Genomic DNA, 23,462 nt, shown 5'->3' on the forward strand with positions numbered 1-23,462 from the left:
TTAATTCGAGGACGTACCCATGCCAGCATAGGACATATCTGTTCCAACTCAGAATTAAAATGTACAAGCAAAAAGCGAAGGATTTCAACCACGGCTAGGAGCCTCCTGAACTCAGTAGCCTTTTAGGGGTCCTGCTGCAGCCCTCAGGCCTTGGGGCTTCTGTCTGAGCCTCTACCTCTAGCCAGCTGCTTAACTACCCTGGAATTCCCTCTTTCTCCCAAGCTAGACCAAATAGAAGAGAGAGAGAAAAAAAAAAAAGATTTTAATACAGCAATCAATGATAGGACCAAAGTTATAATTTCATTGTCATTGTGGATAGCATTCTTAGCCAAAGACAACTTACCATAAAAGAATGGCTTCAATTTTGTTGACATTCCTACAGATGTATTAATAAGCAATCATAATGTTCATTAAAGACTCAAAATTGGAGAAGGAAAATGAGGGGAAATTGAAGATGACTATTCCAGCCCTGTCTTACATCAATCATTGGCAAGTCCATTTTTGCCCCAGGACCTTTGCGTCTGTTTTTCTTCTGTCTGCAAAGATTGCCCCACAGATATCCACTTGGTTTGCTCACTCACTTCATTCAGGCCTCTGCTAAAAATGTCACATTCTTCTAGAACCAGAAATACCACTTGACCCAGCAATCCCATTACTGGGTACATACCCAAAGGATTATACATCATTCTACTATAGAGACACATGTACACGTATGTTTAGTGCAGTACTATATACAATAGCAAAGACTTGGAACCAACCCAAATGCCCATCGATGATAGACTGAAAAAAAAAAACGTGGTACAAGGCTGGGCGCGGTGGCTCAAGCCTGTAATCCCAGCACCTTGGGAGGCCGAGACGGGCGGATCACGAGGTCAGGAGATCGAGACCATCCTGGCTAACATGGTGAAACCCTGTCTCTACCAAAAAATACAAAAAACTAGCCGGGTGAGGTGGCGGGCGCCTGTAGTCCCAGCTACTCGGGAGGCTGAGGCAGGAGAATGGCGTAAACCCGGGAGGCGGAGCTTGCAGTGAGCTGAGATCCGGCCACTGTACTCCAGCCTGGGCGACAGAGCGAGACTCCGTCTCAAAAAAAAAAAAAAAAGTGGTACATATACACCATGCAATACTATGCAGCCATAAAAAAGAATGAGATCATGTCCTTTACAGGGACATGGATGAAGGTGGAAGCCACCATCCTCAGTAAACTAACACAGAAACAGAAAACCAAACACTGCATGTTCTCACTCATAAGTGGGAGCTGAACAATGAGAACACAGGGAGGGGAGCAACACACTGGGGCCTATTCGGGGGAGGGTGGGCACAAGGTGAGGGAGAGCATTAGGACAAATACCTAATGCATGCGAGGCTTAACACCTAGATGACGGGTTGATAGGTGCAGCAAACCATCATGGCACATGTCTACCTATGTAACAAACCTGCACGTTCTGCACATGTATCCCGGAACTTAAAGTTAAAAAAAAAAAAAAAAAAGTCACCTTCTTAATAGGACCTACAGCGATTATGTACACACCCCCAGCAGTACTTATGCCAACATACTGGTCTCTTTTCCTCTATAATTACCGTCATCTGAAAGATTTTATGGTTTTGTTTGTTTTTGTTTTTTGAGACAGAGTCTCACTCTGTTGTCCAGGCTGGAGTGCATGGCACCATCTCGGCTCACTGCTACCTCTACTTCCCAGATTCAAGTGATTCTCATGCCTCAGCCTCCCCAGTAGCTGGGCCTACCAGTGCACACTACCACACCTGGCTAATTTGTATATTTTTTTGTAGAGGTAAGGTCTCACTATGTTGTCCAGGCTGGTCTTAAACCCTGGGTTCAAGCGATCCTCCCACCTAGACCTCCCAAAGTGCTAGGATTATGGGCATGAGCCGCCATGCCCAGCTGAGTATTTAAATTGTTTTCTCTCACTAAAATATAAGCCACATAGCCTAGAACAGAACCTACTGCATAGGGGGATTTAAATAAATATGTATTAAGTGAAGCCTATGTGAATTTAGAGCATTCAATAAATCAATGTAACAACCAACATAAACAAACAGATAAAACACACCAAACAAATCTGGAGGGATAAGAATAGGCCAGGAACAGTGGCTCATGCCTGTAGTCCCAATACATTAGGAGGCCAAGGTGGGAGGATCACTTGAGCCCAGGTTTTGAACCAACCTGGGTAACACAGTGAGAACTCATCTGCACAAATAATTAAACAATTAGGATGGGCGTGGTGGCAATTCCAGCACTTTGGGAGGCCACGGCGGGCAGATCACCTGAGGTCAGGAGTTTGAGACCAGCCTGGTCGACATGGTAAAACCCCGTCTCTACTAAAAATACAAAAATTAGCAGGGCATGGTGGCCGGGGCCTGTAATCCCAGCTGAGGCAGGAAAATTGCTTGAACCCGGGAGGCAGAGGTTGCAGCAAGCCGAGATCGCGCCATTACACTCCAGCCTAGGCAACAAGAGTGAAACTCCATCTTAAAAAAAAAAAAAAAAAAAAATTAGCCAGGCGTGGTGACGCATGTTGGAAGGGTGAGGTGGAAGGATCACTTGAGCCTGGGAGGTTGAGGCAGCATGAGTTGAGATTTCATTGCTGCACTCCATCCTGGATGACAGATTGGGACCCTGTCTCAAAAAACCTGGTGGGTAGAGGTTGCGGTGAGCTGAGATCATGCCATTGTATGCCAGCCCGGACAACAAGAGCGAAACTTCGTCTCAATAATAATAATAATAGGCCGGGCGCGGTGGCTCAAGCCTGTAATCCCAGCACTTTGGGAGGCCGAGACGGGCGGATCACGAGGTCAGGAGATCGAGATCATCCCGGCTAACACGGTGAAACCCCGTCTCTACTAAAAAATCAAAAATCTAGCCGGGCGAGGTGGCGGGCGCCTGTAGTCCAGCTACTCGGGAGGCTGAGGCAGGAGAATGGTGTAAACCCGGGAGGCGGAGCTTGCAGTGAGCTGAGATCCGGCCACAGCACTCCAGCCTGGGCGACAGAGCGAGACTCTGTCTCAAAAAAAAAAAAAAAAAAATAATAATAATAATAATAATAATACTGTTGTCTGTAAAAAGTAGAATTTTTAAAAATACATAAAACATTATTATTTATGACAGTCAACATTCTGTACAATAGATCACTAAAGCTTTTTCCTCTGATCTAGCTGAAATTTTGTACCCTTTGATCAACATCTCCTTCCTCATCCACCCCCATTCCCCAGCCTCTGGTAACCACCATCTACTCTCTATTTGTATGAGTTCAACTTTTTAAGCTCCCACATATGAGTGAAAACACGCAATATTTGCCTTTCTGTGCCTGGCTTATTGCACTTAGCACGGTGTCTTCCAAGCTCATCCATGTTGCCACAATGACAGAATTTCTTTCTTTTTGAAGGCTGAATAATATTCCATTGTGGATACATACCACAGTTTCTTCTCCCATTTATCTGAAGATGGATTCTTTAGGTTGCCTCCATATCTTGGCTATTTGGAATAATGCTGCAATGAACATGAGTGCAGGTATCTCTTCAGCATATGAATCTAATTCCTTTGGATATATATTCAGAGTGGGACTCCCAGATCATATGGTAGCTCTATTTTTAGTTTTCTGAGGGACCTCTATATTGTTTTGTAAAATGGCTATATAAATTCACACTCTCACCAAGGTACAATTTTTTTTTCTTTTTTTTTTTTTTTTAAGATGGAGTCTCATTCTCACCACACCGGAGTGCAGTGGCGTGATCTTGGCTCACTGCAACCTCTGCCTCCTGGGTTGAAGCAATTCTCCTGCCTCAGATTCCAGAGTAGCTAGGATTACAGGCACCCGCCACCATGCCCAGCTAATTTTTGTATTTTTAGTAGAGACGGGGTTTTACCATGTTGGCCAGGCTGGTCTCAATCTCTTGACCTCATGATCCCCTCATTTTGGCCTCCGAAAGTGCTGGGATTACAGGTGTGAGCCACCACACCCGGCCGGTAGAATTTTCTTTTTTTCTTTGTTTTTTTTTTGAGACGGAGTCTTGCTCTGTCGCCCAGGTTGAAGTGCAGTGGCCAGATCTCAGCTCACTGCAAGCTCCGCCTCCAGGGTTCACGCCATTCTCCTGCCTCAGCCTCCCGAGTAGCTGGGACTACAGGAGCCTGCCACCTCGCCCGGCTAGTTTTTTGTATTTCTTTAGTAGAGACGGGGTTTCACCGTGTTAGCCAGGATGGTCTCGATCTCCTGACCTCGTGATCCGCCCATCTCGGCCTCCCGAAGTGCTAGGATTACAGGCTTGAGCCACAGCGCCTGGCCCGGTAGAATTTTCAATCAGATAAACACCTGTGTGAAAATGCTTCAAAAAAACCAACAACGCATAGCCGGGAGCCTGAAAAAGTGACTATTTATGGCTGTCCTCTGTTAAGTACAGGACACCAGCATCTGCACCTCTTCGTAAGTTCATGCCCTCATGCTAAACAGTGAGCCCCTGGAGGCCCCTAACTGAGATCTCCCCATCCTGCATCCCTAGCTCTCAATACGGTGCCCAACAGACAGAAGCCATTTGTTAACTATTCAAGTGCACGAATGGAAGCAGGATGAAGACCATTTGAGTCAATATGTTAAAGAATAATTTTAAGTTAAATAATCATTAAGTAGGTAAAAAAACTAGCAGTCAAAGGAAAGAAACAAATTCTGTTTCTGATCCAGACCCCGGAACTAGCCCAGAGGCCAAATATACAATCTGGCTTCTCACTAGTTCCAAAGAGGCCCCTGTTCATTTCTGCTCCCAGAGCAGAGGATCTTTACCTGGGGTCCACAGATGGAAACAGATGTTAAGGGGCTGAAATTATAGCAGTCTGACTAGTTGCTAAGTCTTTCATTTAAATCATTAATAAAGAAGCATATAAATAACTATATTAAAATCTTTAAAAATATGTTGATAACTATATTCCTATATAATTGTGTAATCCTATTTTGTTACACACATTTAAAAGTAAATTTTGGGGCCGGCGCAGTGGCTCAAGCCTGTAATCCCAGCACTTTGGGAGGCCGAGACGGGCGGATCACGAGGTCGGGAGATCGAGACCATCCTGGCTAACACGGTGAAACCCCGTCTCTACTAAAAATACAAAAAACTAGCCGGCGAGGTGGCGGCGCCTGTAGTCCCAGCTACTCGGGAGGCTGAGGCAGGAGAATGGCGTGAACCCGGGAGGCGGAGCTTGCAGTGAGCTGAGATCTGGCCGCTGCACTCCAGCCTGGGCAACAGAGCGAGACTCCGTCTCAAAAAAGAAAAAAAAAGTAAATTTTGGGCCAGGCGCGGTGGCTCAAGCCTGTAATCCCAGCACTTTGGGAGGCCGAGACGGGCGAATCACGAGGTCGGGAGATCGAGACTATCCTGGCTAACATGTGAAACACCGTCTCTACCAAAAATACAAAAAAAAAAAAAAAAAAAAAAACTAGCCGGCGAGGTGGCGGGCGCCTGTAGTCCCAGCTACTTGGGAGGCTGAGGCAGGAGAATGGCATAAACCCAGAAGGCAGGGCTTGCAGTGAGCTGAGATCTGGCCGTTGCACTCCAGCCTGGGCGACAGGGTAGGACCCCATCTCAAAAAAAAAAGAAGTAAATTTTGAGGTCAGGTGCAGTGGCTCACACCTGTAATCCCAGTACTTTGGGAGGCCGATGGAGGAGGATCACTTGAGGTCAGAAGTTCAAGACCAGCCTGGCCAACATGGTGAAACCCTGTCTCTACTAAAAATACAAAAAAATTAGCCGTGCGTCGTGGCGCATGCCTGTAATCCCAGCTACTCAGGAGGTTGAGGCAGGAGAATCACTTGAACCCAGGAGGCAGACTACGCCACTGCCCTCCAGCCTCGATGACAAAGTGGGATTCCATCTCAAAAAAAAAAAAAAAAAAGTATATTTTGAGAAGTTAATCAAAGCCTTCCCCAGTTTGCCAAAGGGAACCATGGAATGAAAACAATTGAGAACTCCACGCCTGTAATCCCAACACTTTGAGAGAATGAGGCAGGAAGATCGCTTGAGGCCAGGTATTCAAAACCAGCTTAGGCAACATAGTAAGACTTCATCTCTACAAAGAAATTAAAAAATTAGCCAGGCATGATGGCTCACACCTATAGTCCCAGCTACCTCTGAGGCTAAGACAGTAGGACCACTTAAGCTCAGGAGTTTGTGGCCCCAATGAGCCATGGTCTCACCGGTATACTCCAACCTGACTTTGTCTTAGAAAAACAAAAATGAAACCTGCCAGCTCTAGAGAGTATACAGGCAACTGGAAGACCCATTCCACTAGACCTAATAATCCTGTCAAGATGAAAATGGTTGATAAAGGACCTGTTGCGGGACTCCAGAGCAATCATGACCTCCTCTCCAGAGGTCACAACAGCGAGGAAGGTTAAGGCCTTCGTTGGATATACTCAAGATGTTTGATAAGCAAACATCAAAGAGAAGACAAGCATAATTCCAAAACAAGGCTATAAAATAAAAACACCCGAGACAGTTAAGAAGTTCTGAAGATGAAGCAATCACAAATCATCTAAAGATAAGGGAAGGAACTAAGAAAACTAGACTGTCCTCCAAAGAATTTAATAAACATAGATATTAAGAAGGAAATGAAAGAACATCTCCTCCCCAACTAGGCTAAAAGCTCTTTAAGGAAAGAAATTGAGTCTCACCCATCTTTGCACTGCCATGAGCAAGTACTGTGTGTGACCTGCAGTAAGCCCCACATTTTAAATGTAGAAGTAGCAGAATCAGCCAGGCACGGTGGCTCACATCTGTAATCCCAGCAATTTGGGAGGCTGAGACAGGTGGATCACCTGAGGTCAGGAGTTCGAGACCAGCCTGGCCAACACGGTGAAACTTCGTCTCTACTAAAAATACAAAACTTAGCCACGTGTGGTGGCACACGCCTGTAACCCCAGCTACTCAGAGGCTGAGGTGGGAGAATCACTCGAGCCCAGGTGATGGAGGTTGCAGTAAGCTGAGATTATGCCACTGCATTCCAGCCTGAGTGACAGAGAGAGACTCTGTCTCAAAAAAAAAAAAAAAAAAAGTAGCATAATCAGTGTTAAATATAAAAAAGTGGCATTCATCTGTAGGAAAAGGATCACCCACATATATAAAGTTCTGAGACAGGCAAGAGCAGTACCACATAACAATGCAGTAAAACATGAAGAAATGTCTGGAATGGCAAGTCTGGAACAGCAGTGACCTGTGGACTTGGTTCCACAGGCACTAGTTATGTTATCATGTACATTTGAAATATTTTATATAATAACTTTTTTTCTAATTTTAGAAGAAAATGAATAGACTGAGGATTTTTAAAATTCTGCTCAGCGCTCAGCACACCAGGAAAAATAGAGACAATCCAGCTGGTTGTGGTGAGAGGAACAATGTCAGCCAGCTGTTTTTCAAAAGAACTCAAATCTTACTTCGCTTCTAACATTTCCAACAAGAAATATTTCTTTCACTCATTTAGCCACAGAATGCCTGGCATTCCCAGGGTGCTTGCCATGTGCTAAGCGTGATGCTGGGGGTAAGGGGATGAGCAACACTGGCAAAACTCCTGCCTAACCTTACATTCAAAGGGAAGAGGAGACACAGATCAAAAACGAAGAAACAATATTCCTATTTGTAAGGAGGGTCTTAGCAGATGTAAGCAAGTTAAAAAAAGCTCATACTCAATTAGGGTGGTCCCTAATCCAGTAGCTGTCATAAGAGGAAAATTTGGACACAGACACACACAGAACAAAGATGGCCATGTGAAGACGGAGGTGAAGACTGGAGTTATGTTCACAAGCCAAGAAATGCCAAGGACCGCCAGCAACCATCGGAAGACAGAAGAAAGGATTCGCCCCTTGAGCGGGGGGCATGGCCCTGCCAACACTTCGGATTTGGACTTCTAGCCTCTAGAACTGTGAGAAAATAACACTACTGCTGTAAGCCTTTAAAAGTTTGTGACAGGTTGTTACAGCAGCCCTGGGAAACTACAGAAGCAGATGGCACTGCAAGAAGCTGGGACTAGGCCGGGCACGGTGGTTCACGCCTGTAATCCCAGCACTTTGGGAGGCTGAGGGGGTGGATCATTTGAGGTCAGGAGTTCGAGACCAGACTGGCCAACATGGTGAAACCCAGTCTATACTAAAAATACAAAAATTAGGCAGGCGCCTGTAATCTGGGAGGCTGAGGCAGGAGAATAGCTTAAAACCGGAAGGCGGAGGCTGCAGAGAGCTGAGATCGTGCTCACTCCAGCCTGGGTGACAAGAGCGAAACTCCATCTCCAAAAAAAAAAAAAAAAGGCTGGGACTACAGATGGGAGAAGCAACGGAAGGACCCCCTATAGCTTCTCAATCCTTGCTTTAGTTACTTGCAACTGAAAACAGCCCAACTAAGAGGGCCACCAAACAACTGCTGCCAAGCACTCCTGGAGGAAGGACTTCTTACCACGGGTGGTACCGCATCCAGTTTTTGTCTCTGTTAGCACTTCTGGGCCAGGCGTGGTGGCTCACGTGTGTAATCTCAGCACTTTGGGAGGCCAAGGCAGGCAGAGCACCTGAGGTCAGGAGTTCGAGACCAGTCTGGCCAACATGCCGAAAACCCATTTCTACTAAAAATACAAAAATTAGCTAGGCATGGTGGTGGGCACCTGTAATCCAGCTACTTAGGAGGCTGAGGCAGGAGAGTTGCTTGAACCCAGGAGGCAAACGTTGCAGTGAGCTAAGATCGTGTCACTGCACTCCAGCTTAGGCAACAGAGCGAGACTGTATCTCAAAAAAAAAGAATAAAAGAAAAGAAGAAAAACAGAAAGCACTTTTTGAGTCTGGAACAAAAATCTCTCAACCACATTCAGTGGATAATAAATCTGTCCACTAGTCCTAGGTCTAACTTCCAGGACCACAGAAAACAAATACAAGCCATCACCTTCCTCATGCCAACTTTTCACACTCTCTAATGGAGAGCTATCGTGTTTTCTTGAAATTTCTTTTTCTCTTTTTTGAGACAGGATCTTGTTCTGTTGCCCAGGCTGGAACACAGTGGTGTGATCCCAGCTCACGGCAACCTCCACCTCCTGGGCTCAAGCGATCGTCACACCTCAGCCTCCCGAGTAACTGGGACTACGTATGTGCACCATCACGCCCGGCTAATTTTTTGAATTTTTTATAGAGATGGGGTTTTACTATGTTGACCAGGCTGGTCTCGAACTCCTGGGCTCAAGGGATCCTCCCACCTTGGCTTCCCAAAGTGTTATGATTACAGGCGTGAGCCACTGCACCTGGCCTGAACAGAGAATAGATGTAACCTGTCTTAAGAGAGATTTTCTGTTTGTTTTTTCACTTGTTTATTTCAGAAATCATGAAAATCTGTTTAACCCATCAAAGCATGGCTAATAATATCCAATTGTTTGTGACTATGAATAATGATGACTATGTGAGAAACATAATCAGGACTACTTAGCATAGAGGTGCATGGGCAAGAATTAACCGTTTAGGGAATGCCCAAGCCTTTCTGTTAGTTTGTGTAACAGCATATGGGCTGTTACACAATGTTGCACTTACGCTTTAGTTGCACTTACCCTCTGGCTCTACACTGAGAACAGACTCAAGTAAAGCAAGGGTAGGCATGAGAAGACCAGTTAGGAAGCTGTTCCAGAAATCTAGGCAAGAGATGCTGGTGCCTTGGAACTGGGTAACAGAGGCGGAGGTGATGAGAAGAAACGAGGTGGTGAGACTCTGGTCTGCTTCTAGTTTTCTGACACCTCTAGAGCAGGGCCAAGCAAGCTCTAGTCCACAGGCCAAATCTGGGCTACTGCCTGTTTCTGTAAGTGAAGTTTTACTGGAACACAGTTACACTTGCTCATTTACATATGTTCTATGGCTGCTTTTGTGCTACAGAAGCAGAGATAAACAGTTCTGACCTCACAGCCTCCAAAGCCAAAAATATTTACTATCTGGCTCTTAACAGAAAGAGTTTGCCAATCCAGGTCTAGAAAACATCAATTGTCATTTATTGAGATGGAAACCTGGGAGAAGATAAAATGTGAGGAAACAGCAAAGCTTGATTTGGGGCATGCTAGCTGTGACATGCCTGTTAGACATCCAAGCAGAGATGTCAGGTAAAGCACTGGATGTATCAGCCTGAGGTTCAAGGAGCAGGTCCAAGTTGGAGATAAAAGCTTAGGAATCATCAAATGAGGGTAATTAAAGCCAGGACACTGGATGACATCAGTAAGAGAATAAACCTGGATAGAAAGGACAAGAGGTTAAATATTGAGCCTTTGAATCCTAACATGTAGAAGTCAGAGAAATGAAAAGGAACCAGGCAAAGAGTGGAGAAGGAACAGATAGAGAGACTGCGGGAAAACCAGGAGAATGTGCTGTTCTGGAAGCCATAAGAAAAACGTGTTTCCAGGAGAAGAGGGTGAAAGCTATATCTAATGAGGCTGATGGGTCAGACCAGACAGTGACTCAGAGCAACCACAGAGCAACCACGGGAGGCCTCGCCTGACCGGAGTTGATTCAGCAGAGAGTGCAAGGGCAGAACGGGACGGAGAGGACAGGCAATTCATTCCAGAAGTTCTGCTGCAAAGGTTTTGGTGCAGAGATGTGGGGGAGACGCTGGCAGGGGGAATCAGATCAAGAGAGTTCCTTTTGTTCATTCCCATGATGGGAAAAGCAATAGCATTATATAGGCTGTTTAAAAAAAAAAAAGGCTATATGAGATGGAAAATCTGATGAAGGAAGAGAAAGCAACTGCTGGAGAGAAGGCTGAGTAACTGAGGGGAGATGGGTTCTAGGGTCGAGGCTTCAATAGGAGACAAGAACTGGGCACACATACAGGTAGGCAGATGGATGTGGTGACTGGGGCTGAAAGAGGTTCCCTGCCTAGGCTCTGCCTGTATCTGTTTTCTTAATGAAATATGAACCCAGGGTTATGAACCCTGTGGTGGCACATGCCTATAGTCCCAGCTACATGGGAGACTGAGGCAGATGGATCATTTGACCCTAGGAGTTTTAAGCTGTAGTGCACTATGATTACGCCTATGAACAGTCACCACACTCCAGCCTGGGCAACATAGCGAGACCCCATAGCCAAAAAAAAAAAAAAAGAAAGAAAGAAAAGAAAGGAAAGGAATGGAAGAAAGGAAGGAAAGGAAAGGAAAGGAAAGGAAGGAAAGAAAGAAAGGGAAGGAAGGGAAGGAAGGGAAGGGAAGGGAAGAAAGAAAAGAAAGAAAGAAAGATGGGAAGGCAGGCCATCAGCTGAGCGAGTGAGCATGGAGAATGAGGTCCTGCACACTGGGGAAGGTATGAAACAGATCAGCAGAGTGAGTGAACTGGGAAGCATGGTGTAACGGCCTGCCAGTATCAAGGGTCTACTTGAGTCTGTGATCATGAATTTCATTTTTGTTTTTGTTGTTTTTGAGACAGAGTTTCACTCCATCACCAGCCTGGAGTGCAGTGACGTGATCTTGGCTCACTGCAACCTCCACGTTCTGGGTTTAAGCAATTCTCATGCCTCAGCCTCCCTTGTATTGGAATTACAGGCAGGCAGCACCATACCCGGCTTTTTGTATTTTTTTTTTTGTGAGACGGGTTTCATCATGTTGGCTAGGCTGGTCTCGAACTCCCGACCTCAAGCGATCTACCCACCTTGGCTTCCCAAAGTGCTGGGATTACAGGCATGAGCCACCACGCCCAGTCATGTAATCATGAATTTGAAATGAGACAGACATTTCAAAAGTTTTCAATTCGTCCAAATGGTTTTAAACGGTTCTGAGTTTTTCCATAGCCTTATTCCAGTGCATGAGAGAGATTAGGTGGGGAATGGGATTTAACCAAGACCCTGGTTTAAATAAGTAAATAAGACAAAGTGACAGAGGTTCTCTCCAGGACAGATTCCAGCATTCCAGGTATGGCCTGACCACGGTGAGGCAAAGAGCACTGTGGTCAGTACTGTGTCCAAGGAAAATCACATTTGGAATCCTGAACCCGTCAATCCTACCAGAAGACCATCAGAGCTTCTCAGAGACATACAGAGGAAACATTACAGGCAAGGGCATTCTTTATTACTAATAGGTGTTTTGGCTGAACCACATCAGGTCTAAACATTTATATATATATGTCTATAGTCTACACTGATACCTATCAAGAAGTACAGGAACAAAACTTCTGCAAATACTTTTAATTGACACATGATTCTAGATCAAGAAGACAGATGATGTAGGTTGACTATCAAATTATTAGATAATATTATGATCAATGCAGGCCTCTTAGCACCCCCTTTACCCAACTAGAATCCTAATTATAAAATAATTATTATATGACAATAATACTATGCTTGATAGGAAAGTTCACAGACAGAGAGATCTGCAAATACACAGTATGAAGAAATACCATGATTTCCCAACAAAGACAGTCCTGGATATCAAGCATCAGCTCATTTATTATAAAGAAATAAACTTTTACTTTTTAATGAGATAGTTCTAAAACATCCTATCAGGTAGTTTTATCCTCTGAAAAGTTAGAGAAAAAGTTATGTGTCAATGTAGAATGAAGACGAGGAAATCTGCAATTAGAGGTGTTCATTTTGACCAATATTTTAGTCTTGCATTTTCAGATTATTTTATCTTAAAATCATCAACCAAATTCATAAAATCAGCAGAACCAAATTCAGTCTTAATCATCTTGTCATCAGAGATAATACCTAAACCTGTTCGGAAAAAAAAAAAAAAAGGATGCAAGTTATGGAAAGAAAAGCAATTGGTTTAACAGATTACAATAAAAAAAAAAAGGCGACAACACAACACATTGCAATGATATTTAAATCACTGCTTGGAGGATTTTAAAGAGCTGATGTCCGCTTCATTTTAATCTGTTCTGGAAACATGGCAACCATCAGCTTAACAAAAAGCTAAGAAGAATTACAAAAGAGTCCCAGGTATGAAGCTCGGGCTTACCTGATGCACCTATTGGGGAGGTAGCTGGGGTCATGTTATGGACATTGAGACCAAGACTCTGAGAGGGTCCTGGGGCTGATGCCGCTATGGGAGGCCCCGGAGGGTTCTCCCTCTGGGGAGAGGTGAGTGGAGTGGTTGGCTGAGAGGTCTGTCCACCAGCAAGTCGTGCAAGGCGCCTCCGTCGAATCTACAACATAAAGGGAAAAGAGCATTCTGTGACTAAACAGCAGAAACACAATTCTGCCAGAGAACGACATTATCCATAACCACACCAGAGCTTAACAACTAAATATGCCTTGAGCAAAAGTACTCTTCTGAGAGAATAACTCGCTCTACCACTATTCTTACAAGTTCTACCACTTGAGTTTTTAACAACTGGATCTTGGCCAGTGCAGTGGTGCCTGCCTATAGTCTCAGCTGCTTGGGAGGCTGAGGTGAGGGGAATCGCTTGAGCCTGGGAGTTCAAGACCAGCCTGAGCAAGGCAGCGACATTCCACCTCTAATTCATACACACATGAATACGTACATAACATACATACAAACGTAAATACATATATACTGTATGTTAGTTCCCTTACCATCTCTGTTTATCACACTTTCTTGGCTGATATGGTGAATTTACAGTAAGCATATTACACTTTTTTTTTTTTTTTTTTTGAGACGGAGTCTCGCTCTGTCGCCCGGGCTGGAGTGCAGTGGCCGGATCTCAGCTCACTGCAAGCTCCGCCTCCCGGGTTTACGCCATTCTCCCGCCTCAGCCTCCCGAGTAGCTGGGACTACAGGCGCCGCCACCTCGCCCGGCTAGTTTTTTTTTTGTATTTTTTAGTAGAGACAGGGTTTCACCGTGTTAGCCAGGATGGTCTCGATCTCCTGACCTCGTGATCCGCCCGTCTCGGCCTCCCAAAGTGCTGGGATTACAGGCTTGAGCCACCGCGCCCGGCCAGCATATTACACTTTATTTTAGAGAGAGTCTCTCTCTGTCACCCAAGCTGGAGTGCAGTATTTCAATCATAGCTCACTGCAGCCTTGAACTCCTGGGCTCAAGTAATCTTCCCACCTCGGCCTCCTAAGTATCTAAGACTACAGGTGCACACTACCATGCCCAGCTAATTAATTTCTTTAATTTTTGGCAGAGATGAGGTCTCACTATATTGCCCAGGCTGGTCTCAACCTCCTGGCCCCAAGTGATCCTCCCACCTTGGCCTCCCAGAGTACTAGGATTATGAGCGTGAAGCACCATGTCCAGCCTATGCTTGTAACACACTAAAGCTTGGTGTTATTTTAATAAAATGACCTAACTTGGTCATTTCAAATAGGTAAGATTTAAAAATAAATAGCCAATTGGCTGGGTGTGGTGGCTCGCACCTGTAATCCCAGCAGTGTGGGAGGCCGAGGCGGGAGGATAATGAGGTCAGGAGTTCAAGAACAGCCTGACCAACACGGTGAAATCCCATCTCTACTAAAAATACAAAAATTAGCCAGTTGTGGTGGTGCACGCCTGTATCCCAGCTACTCAGGAGGCTGAGGCAGGAGAATCACTTGAACCCAGGAGGCTGAGTGCAGTTGCAGTGAGCTGAGATGGCATCACTGCACTCCAGCCTGGGCAACAGAGGGAGATTCCATCTATCTCCAAAATAAATAAATAAGTAAATAGCCAATTTAATTCACTAAAACAATGAGAAACAAAAGTTACAGTAAGAAACAAATTTAACCATTACTTGTAGGAGCAAATGATCAGGTTTTCTTTTTTATTTGATTCAATAAAAATATAATCTGCCACTTCTTCCTTTTAACATATAATTAAAAAGTAACACCTTATTGAAAGAGAGAAATTAATCCATTCATTCAAAATGTATTTGTTGAACTCTTACTAACAGCAGGGCATCTCCAAAAGCTTCCTAACAGATTTACCCATGTCCCCTGAGCAAAAGCAGCCAGATATAAAAAAAAACATAGGCTGTATAATCTCATTTCTATAAAATTTGAAAATAAGAAAAACTAAACTATACCATTAGTTTGGATAATGGTTATCCTTGGTAGGAAAGGGGCAGGAAGAAGCTTGGGAGAGGCAGGAGTGAGATTCTGGGTATCTGGTAATGGTGTTTTTTTGTTGTTGTTGTTTTTAACTAGCGTCACAGGTATCTTCACTTTATGAAAACTCACTGGGTTGTATACTTACAACTATGAGTAATCAGTTCATGGGTATTCATCTTATTCTTCTTCATAATATACATGTTAAATATAGTCTTCTGTATAGAATGTAAAATTTTTTTTTTTTTTGAGACGGAGTTTCACTCTCATTGCCCAGGCTGGAGTACAATAGCACCATCTCGGCTCACTGTAACCTCTCCCTCCCAGGTTCATGCGATTCTCCTGTCTCAGCCTCCCAAGTAGCTGGGACTACAGGCATGCACCACCACACCCACCTAATTTTTAATTTTTTTGTAGACATGGCATCTCACCATGTTGCCCAGGCTGGTCTCAAATTCCTGGGCTCAAACAATCCTCCCACCTCAGCCCCCCAAAGCACTGTGATTACAAGTGTAGGCCATCGTGCCAGGCCAAGTTTCATTATCTTACAGACAGTTAAATTTAGGAGTTCATGCTTGATTTCTAATTCAAATTCAACCTTTATTACTGACTACTTTACTTATCTGGAGCCTATCCGGATAAGTTACTTAATGGCTCTGTGCTTCAGTTTCTGCCCAATGGATGACTGTACACTGCACATTTGCACAACAGGGATGAAATCATTGGCTGAGGGGAGTCCGAGGCAGTGGATCATTTGAGGTCAGGAGTTCGAGACCAGACTGGCCAACATGGCAAAACCCTGTCTTTACTAAAAATACAAAGATCAGTCGGGCATGGTGGCATACGCCTATAATCCCAGTTACTTAGGAGGCTGAGGCAGGAGAATCGCTTGAACCTGGGAGGTGGTGGTTGCAGTGAGCCGATATCGCACCACTGAACTCCAGCCTGGGTGATGAAGTGAGACTCCGTCTTAAAAAAATTAGAAAAAGCCGGGCGCGGTGGCTCAAGCCTGTAATCCCAGCACTTTGGGAGGCCGAGGCGGGCGGATCACGAGGTCAGGAGATCGAGACCATCCTGGCTAATATGGTGAAACCCCATCTCTACTAAAAAAAAAAATACAAAAAACTAGCCGGGCGAGGTGGCGGGCGCTTGTAGTCCCAGCTACTCGGGAGGCTGAGGCAGGAGAATGGCGTAAACCCGGGAGGCGGAGCTTGCAGTGAGCTGAGATCCGGCCACTGCACTCCAGCCCGGGCGACAGACGGAGACTCAGTCTCAAAAAAAAAAAAAAAATAGAAAAAAACCAGGGTCTTCCTCATAGGGTTGTGAGAAAACCACCACCCTGTCCCTTTCCCTACTTATTTTTTCTCCATGGCTCTGATCTGCCCTATGACATGTGTGATATATTTGTGTATTGTTTAGTTTCTATCCCCCTACTTGAAGTTTCTTAAAGGCAAGGACTTCTGTTGCACCAGTGCCTAGAACAGTGGTAGGCACATGACACATGGTAGGTGCTCTCTAAATATTTGCTGAATAAATGAAAAATACTAGAAAAATGCACTGAACATAAAATTGACTAATTTATTAGTTGACATTATCCTTATCATTGGGAGAGCATACCTACTACTGTTGGAAAAAATATGAAGTCACCTTAAACCTCAGTGCCAAGTTCAGCCCGAGATGTTAAATTCGGATGTTCTACTCAGTGATATAAACAGAGAATAAATGTTCTCACTCACTGTAATACAGGGTTGAAGAAAGAAAGGATTCTAAGGTTTCAAAAAATGTTGAAGAATCAAGACTTTGTGAAGCATGTTGCAGACTATTAAGCAGGAAGAAAGAGTTAAGAGACAGAGGCGGGTCCATACATGACATAAGGGGTAGGAGAAGATTGGGAGAATACATCCTATCCCATCTTAAAGATCTGCTGGAAAATTTAGGAAGGGCCGTACAGGGGGCAGCGTTCTGGGGTGCCCACAGACCCTTTGGTGGTCTGACTGCCTTCTACACTGGTGGCAGCTTTGAACTGGGTTAGCAACCTGGGAATATCTGGCTAGGGGACTCACAAGAGAATGGCTTTGTGCAATCACAGGTATAAAGGTTTACCTCCAGCCTGGGCAACATGGAGAAACACCGGCTCTACTAAAAATATAAAAACTGGCCAGGTGCAGTGGTTCATGCCTGTAATTCCAGCACTTTGGGAGGCCAAGGCAGGCAGGTGGCCTGAGGTCAGGAATTCGAGACCAGCCTGACTAACAGGGTGAAACTCCATCTCTACTAAAAATACCAAAAATTAGCCGGGTGTGGTGGCATGCCCCCGTAATCCCAGCTACTCAGGAGGTTGAGGCAGGAGAAACACTTGAATCCAGGAGGCGGAGGTCACAGTGAGCCGAGATCGCACCACTGCACTCCAGCCTGGACAACAGAGCGAGACTCCCTCGCAAAAAAAGAGAAAAAAAAACAAAACTGTGCCAGGTGCAGTGGTTCATGCTTGTAATCCCAGCATTTTGGGAGGTCAAGGTAGGTGGGATCACTTCAGGTCAGGAGTTAGAGACCAGCCCAGGAGGCGGAGGTTGCAGTGAGCCAAGATTGCACCATTGCACTCCAACCTGGACAACAGAGCAAGACTCCGTCTTTTTTTTTTTTTTTTTTGAGGCAGAGTCTCGCTCTGTCACCCAGGCTGGAGTGCAGTGGCCAGATCTCAGCTCACTGCAAGCTCCGCCTCCCGGATTTACGCCATTCTCCTGCCTCAGCCTCCCGAGTAGCTGGGACTACAGGCGCCCGCCACCTCGCCCGGCTAGTTTTTCTATTTTTAGTAGAGACGGGGTTTCACCGTGTTACCCAGGATGGTCTCGATCTCCTGACCTCGTGATCCACCCATCTCGGCCTCCCAAAGTGCTGGGATTACAGGCTTGAGCCACCGCGTCCGGCCAAGACTCCGTCTTAAAAAAAAAAAAAAAAAAAAAAACTGGCCAGACGCGGAGGCTCATGCCTGTAATCCCACCACTTTGGGAGGCTAAGACAGTCGGATCACGAGTTCAGGAGATCAAGACCATCCTGGCTAACACGGTGAAACTCTGTCTCTACTAAAAATACAAAAAAATTAGCCGGGTGAGGTGACGGGCGCCTGTAGTCCAAGCTACTTGGAGGCTGAGGCAGGAGAATGGCATGAACCCAAGAGGCGGAGCTTGCATTGAGCTGAGATCACGCAAGTCTGGGCCACAGAGCCTGACTCCGTCTCAACAACGACAACAAAAAATAAACCGAGGTGGAGCCTGGGGAGGTCAAGGCTGCAGAGAGCCATAAACTCCAGTCTGTGCGACCTGGTGAGAGCTGGGTCTCAAAAAAAAAAAAAGTGTATCTAATTAATTTGACTACTAAGAGATGCAACCTCACTTCTTATCACAAACAGAACACATAAGATACACACCAAAAATAGTCACAACACACCAAAATATGACTAAATATTTTTCTCATTGTTTACTTGACTTTTTTAACATTAAGCCCAGAGGACTGGCATAATCTCCTTTAAGTTAAATAAAAGTCCTTTTTAAGAGAATTTTGTTTTCCCATTTTCTCACAGAGAAAAAAACAAACGTATAAAAAAAAAAGAACTTCCAGTTCCTCAATGTGTGTCCTAAACCACAACTCAAAAGCCACACATAATAATCATGAAATCTCATTCCTAGAGTTTTTCTTGTCTGTTTCAGTTCTTATTCCACAACTGACATTAAAATAGGGCTTTCTCCTAATCTGTTATATCATGATGCAGCACTTCCTACCCTCACGTTCCTGATGAACTAAAAATAGATTCAAAACACTGAAGGCCATTGTGATTTCAGGCAGAAGCTAAGACAGGATGGGCCAAACTATTCCTCTTATTTTTAGCAGTTTGTGGAGAAAAACACCCATAAAACACTGTTATAAGTTTAACAGTCATTCTACAAAAGCGTCTTACTTTTCTAAATTAAAAAAAAAAAAGTGAATTCCAATATAAAGAAAAATAATTGCAAATACTTTCTCTTTGGGGTAGTCTCCTTGTAAAGATAAAGATAATTCCTAGTTCTGTTTTGGTTTTTTTTTTTTTTTTTTGAGATGGAGTCTCACTCTGTGGCCCAGGTTGGAGTAGGGTGACGCGATCTTGGCTCACTGCAACCTCCGCCTCCCGGGTTCATATTATTCTCCTGTCTCAGCCTCCCGAGTAGCTGGGATTACAGGCATGCACCACCACGCCTGGCTAATTTCTGTATTTTTAGTAGAGACGAGGTTTCACCTTGCTGGTCAGACTGGTCTCAAACTCCTGACCTCAAGTGATCTACCTGCCTTGGCCTCCCAAAATGCTGGGATTACAGGCATGAGCCACCGCGCCTGGCCAATAACTCCTACTTTTTTTTTTTTTTTTTTTTTTTTTGAGACGGAGTCTCGCTCTGTCGCCCGGGCTGGAGTGCAGTGGCCGGTTCTCAGCTCACTGCAAGCTCCGCCTCCCGGGTTTATGCCATTCTCCTGCCTCAGCCTCCAAGTAGCTGGGACTACAGGCGCCCGCCACCTCGCCCGGCTAGTTTTTTGTACTTTTTAGTAGAGACAGGGTTTCACCATGTTAGCCAGGATGGTCTCGATCTCCTGACCTTGTGATCCGCCCGTCTCGGCCTCCCAAAGTGCTGGGATTACAGGCTTGAGCCACCGCGCCCGGCCAATAACTCCTACTTTTATTACTGGTTTTATTTTCTTTTTTCACAGCTGGTCATGTTTAAAACTTATTAAACGCTATGAAAATTTCACAGTATGCCTAATCTAAGCCCAACAATGTTTCTCCAAAAAATGCATTTACATCCGAACATCACAGCTCTGTGATCTAAAATGCTTCAGTTTCCTTTAAAAAAAACTTTCATGGTCAGATGTGGTAGTTCACACCTGTAATCTCAGCACTCTGGGAGGCCAAGGCAGGAGGATCACTTGAGCCTACGAGCTCAAAATCAGCCTGGGGAACATGGCAAGACCCTCCCAATCCCACAAAAAAATAAAAAATTAGCTGGGTATAGCGGCACACATGATGTGTAGTGTCAGCTACTGGGGGACTGAAGCAGGAGGTCAAGGCTGAAACGAGCTATGATTGTACCACTGCACTCCAGCCTGGGTGTCAGAGTGAGACCCTGCCTCTAAATAGAGAGGGAAGGAGGGAAGGAGGGAAGGAGGGAAGGGAGGAAGTGAGGAAGTAAGGAAGGGAAGAAAGGAAGGGAGGAAGGGAGGGAGGAACGGAGGGAGGGAGGAACGGAGGGAGGGAGGGAGGGGGACAATGATATATGTTATATTCACTTTAATGTCTACCGCTTTTAAAATGAGGTATACTTTTATGTTATGTGTATTTTACAATTTTTTAAAAAATTGAATTGAAAAAGTCAGTTGTAAAAGAGTACACGTAGTGATTCCATTTATTTTTTAAAAGGATGTAGATTTACATTATAATGGACATTATTATTAGTGCAAATTATACATAAATGCAAATGGCAATGACACAATAAATTTCCATTTTTCCTCATCTTTCTTCTTTCACAGAATTTCTGATGAAAAGCATGAAAACCATTATTATTTCCCACTGTATCTACCGTGGGAAAACCTTCAGATGAAAGTGCAGCCCTAGGCCGGGCGTGGTGGCTCAAGCCTGTAATCCCAGCACTTTGGGAGGCCGAGACGGGCGGATCACGAGGTCAGGAGATAGAGACCATCCTGGCGAACACAGTGAAACCCCGTCTCTACTAAAAATACAAAAAACTAGCCGGGCGAGGTGGTGGGCGCCTGTAGTCCCAGCTACTTGGGAGGCTGAGGCAGGAGAATGGCGGGAACCCGGGAGGCGGAGCTTGCAGTGAGCTGAGATCCGGCCACTGCACTCCAGGCTGGGTGACAGAGCAAGACTCTGCCTCAAAAAAAAAGAAAGTGCAGCCCTGCTCCATAACGTCTTCACTCCAAGACCCAGGGTCAAAGAGCAGCCTCTAATGGGAACACTAGCAATCGCCCAGGCAAAGGGCAAGAGGCAGGGCAAACTCCACACTGGCGCAGCGGTAACACATTCAATTCTGTTCACATTTAATTGGCCAAAACAGTCACAGGGCTAAAACTACCCCAGCAGAGTGGGGAAATAGAACCTTCCCCAGACAGGGGTGGTGAATATGTGGACAATAATACAGTGAAGTTTCCTCTTCCTTCAACACACAGCTGGGCGCTGGTGGTTGCTTACTGTTCACCTGCCCCTTCCTCCCCCGCACGCTCCTCCCCACCCCTTGCCCCATAACTGCCCCATATCCTACTCCCTGACCTGGATCTTTGCTCAAATGTTACCTTCTCAATGAAGTCTTCCCTTTCTTCCTCCTAGTTCCCATCTGCTTTAGTGGTTCTCCATATTTTCAAATAGTTCAGCCCAAACCAACAAGTATGTGTGGGTGTATAGATGTATACACACACATTTATATACAGACAGAGAAAGCGAATGTGACAAAAAATAAACTGATGAATCTAGGTGAGTCATTCAAATTTTCTACAGATTTAAAAATTTTCAGGGCCAGGCGCGGTGGCTCATACCTTTAATCCCAGCACTTTGGGAGGCCAGGAGGGTGGATAACTTGAGGTGAGGAGTTCAAGAGCAGCCTGGCCAACATGGTGAAACCCCACCTCTACTAAAAATACAAAAATTAGCTGGGCATGGTAGCGGGCACCTGTAATCCCAGCTACTTAGGAGGCTGAGGCAGGAGAATCGCTTGAACCTGGGAGACGGAGGTTGCAGTGAGCAGAGATCACGCCACTGCACTCCAACCTGGGCAACATAGTGAGACTCTATCAAAAAAAAAAAAATCCAGAATAGAAAGTTGAGGGAACAGTTAGACTACCTCAAGCATGACTTGTGTTTTTTTCTTTAGCCATGTAAGGCGGCATACAGTAGGCACAGAGATGCACTAGCCAGGATTGTAGAGAGAGGAAAGGGAAGTGAGAAAGAGACGAGGTGATAGAGAGTGGAATGGAAGGGTGATGATAATGAGGCAGACATGGGAAACCCTGGCAACATCTGGATTCTTGATTCCAGTCTCTTCCTGTGACCCAGCTATCTTTCTATCCCTAGGTTCAGAAAGAAGACTCCTGTATCCTTACAATAAATCTCATTTTTGGCTTAAGCTCAATAAGATGTTCTATTACTTACTGCATGTATGCATAGAAATACTTCAATTCCCCAGAGATGCGATCAGCAGTTTGCTTGTGCATAGAGTATCACCTTACTTTTTTTCACTACCTTGTATTAGGTTTTCAGGAATCAAATTCATTTACGCTAACTGTATATTCACGTAATAACTGAATCATCCCAGAGAGCAATTTTGAAAATCGAGCAACATACACATGCTATGTGCTTATTACGTGACTTGAGTTTCTTTTTCAGGACAGGTAGGGGTTAGGCAGACGAGGAACAAAGGAGCGCCGGCAGAGGTCGGGAGGCTTTGTGAACACACACTGTTTAAGGAACGCTGAGCAGTTGGTAAGAGTGAGTGTGTATGGACATGGGGAGGCACAGACAAGAAAGACAAGCCGCAACAAGCTCGTGACGAGCTGTGAATACCATCCTAATACACTGAACTTGTTCATGAAGGCAAGAAGAAATCCTTTGAAGGACTTAAGTACGGGAATAACCAGGTCAGATGTACTTCTCTTTTCTTTTATTTATTTATTTATTTATTTTATTGAGACAAGAGTTTCATTTTTGTTGCCCAGGCTGAAGTGCAATGGCATGGTCTTGGCTCATTATAACCTCTGCCTCCCTGGTTCAAGCGATTCTCCTGCTTCAGCCTCCCAAATAGCTGGGATTACAGGTACCCGCCACCACATCCGGCTAATTTTTGTATTTTTAGTACAGACAGGGTTTCACCATGTTGGTCAGGCTGGTCTCAAACTCCTTACGACCTCAAGTGATCCGCTTGACTTGGCCTCCCAAAGTGCTGGGATTACAGGCGTGAGCCACCTCGCCCAGCCCAGATATACCTTTTAAAAGAAATCACTCTAGCTACTGTGTGGAGAATGAATGGAGGCAGGGCACAAGCAAGCCTGGGCAATGGGCATGGGAAGGGACAGTTCCAGAGATACTTCATGTGTGTCCCCAACAGAACTTGGCTGTTATTTGGAAGTGAAAAGTGAGTAAGATGAAGAATCCAGATAACAGGCACGGATACCTAAATGAATGGTAAAATATCCTAAAATTGAGAATACAGAAGGAGATTTTAAGAAGATGGGTTACGATTAGATTACTGAGTATGAGGTACCTGGAAGAATATCCAACCAAAAATGTCCTACAGGCTGCCAACATCTGTTTTTTTTGTTTTATTTTTGAGACAGGCTCACTCTCTGTCACCCAGGCTAGAGTGCAGAGGCATGGTTTCAGCTCACTGCAACCTCTGCCTCCTAGGTTCAAGCGATTCTTCTGTCTCAGCCTCCTCAGTGGCTG

The 23,462-nt window shown here is 45.0% G+C and overlaps 1 protein-coding gene across 4 annotated transcripts in view; it reads right to left on the reverse strand.

Moving 5' to 3' along the window:
- Positions 1-23,462, reverse strand: part of UBE4B (ubiquitination factor E4B) — a 156,516-nt gene that overhangs the window by 98,138 nt on the left and 34,916 nt on the right. For all 4 annotated transcript variants that reach the window (XM_033228436.1, XM_033228434.1, XM_033228437.1 and 1 more), the window contains exon 2: positions 12,959-13,145. In XM_033228436.1, the coding sequence (XP_033084327.1) occupies positions 12,959-13,145 (187 nt within the window). The remainder of the gene's footprint in view (positions 1-12,958; positions 13,146-23,462) is intronic.

Source organism: Trachypithecus francoisi, unplaced genomic scaffold, assembly GCF_009764315.1.
Source record: "Trachypithecus francoisi isolate TF-2019V2 unplaced genomic scaffold, Tfra_2.0 Lachesis_group12, whole genome shotgun sequence".
NCBI lineage: Eukaryota > Metazoa > Chordata > Mammalia > Primates > Cercopithecidae > Trachypithecus > Trachypithecus francoisi.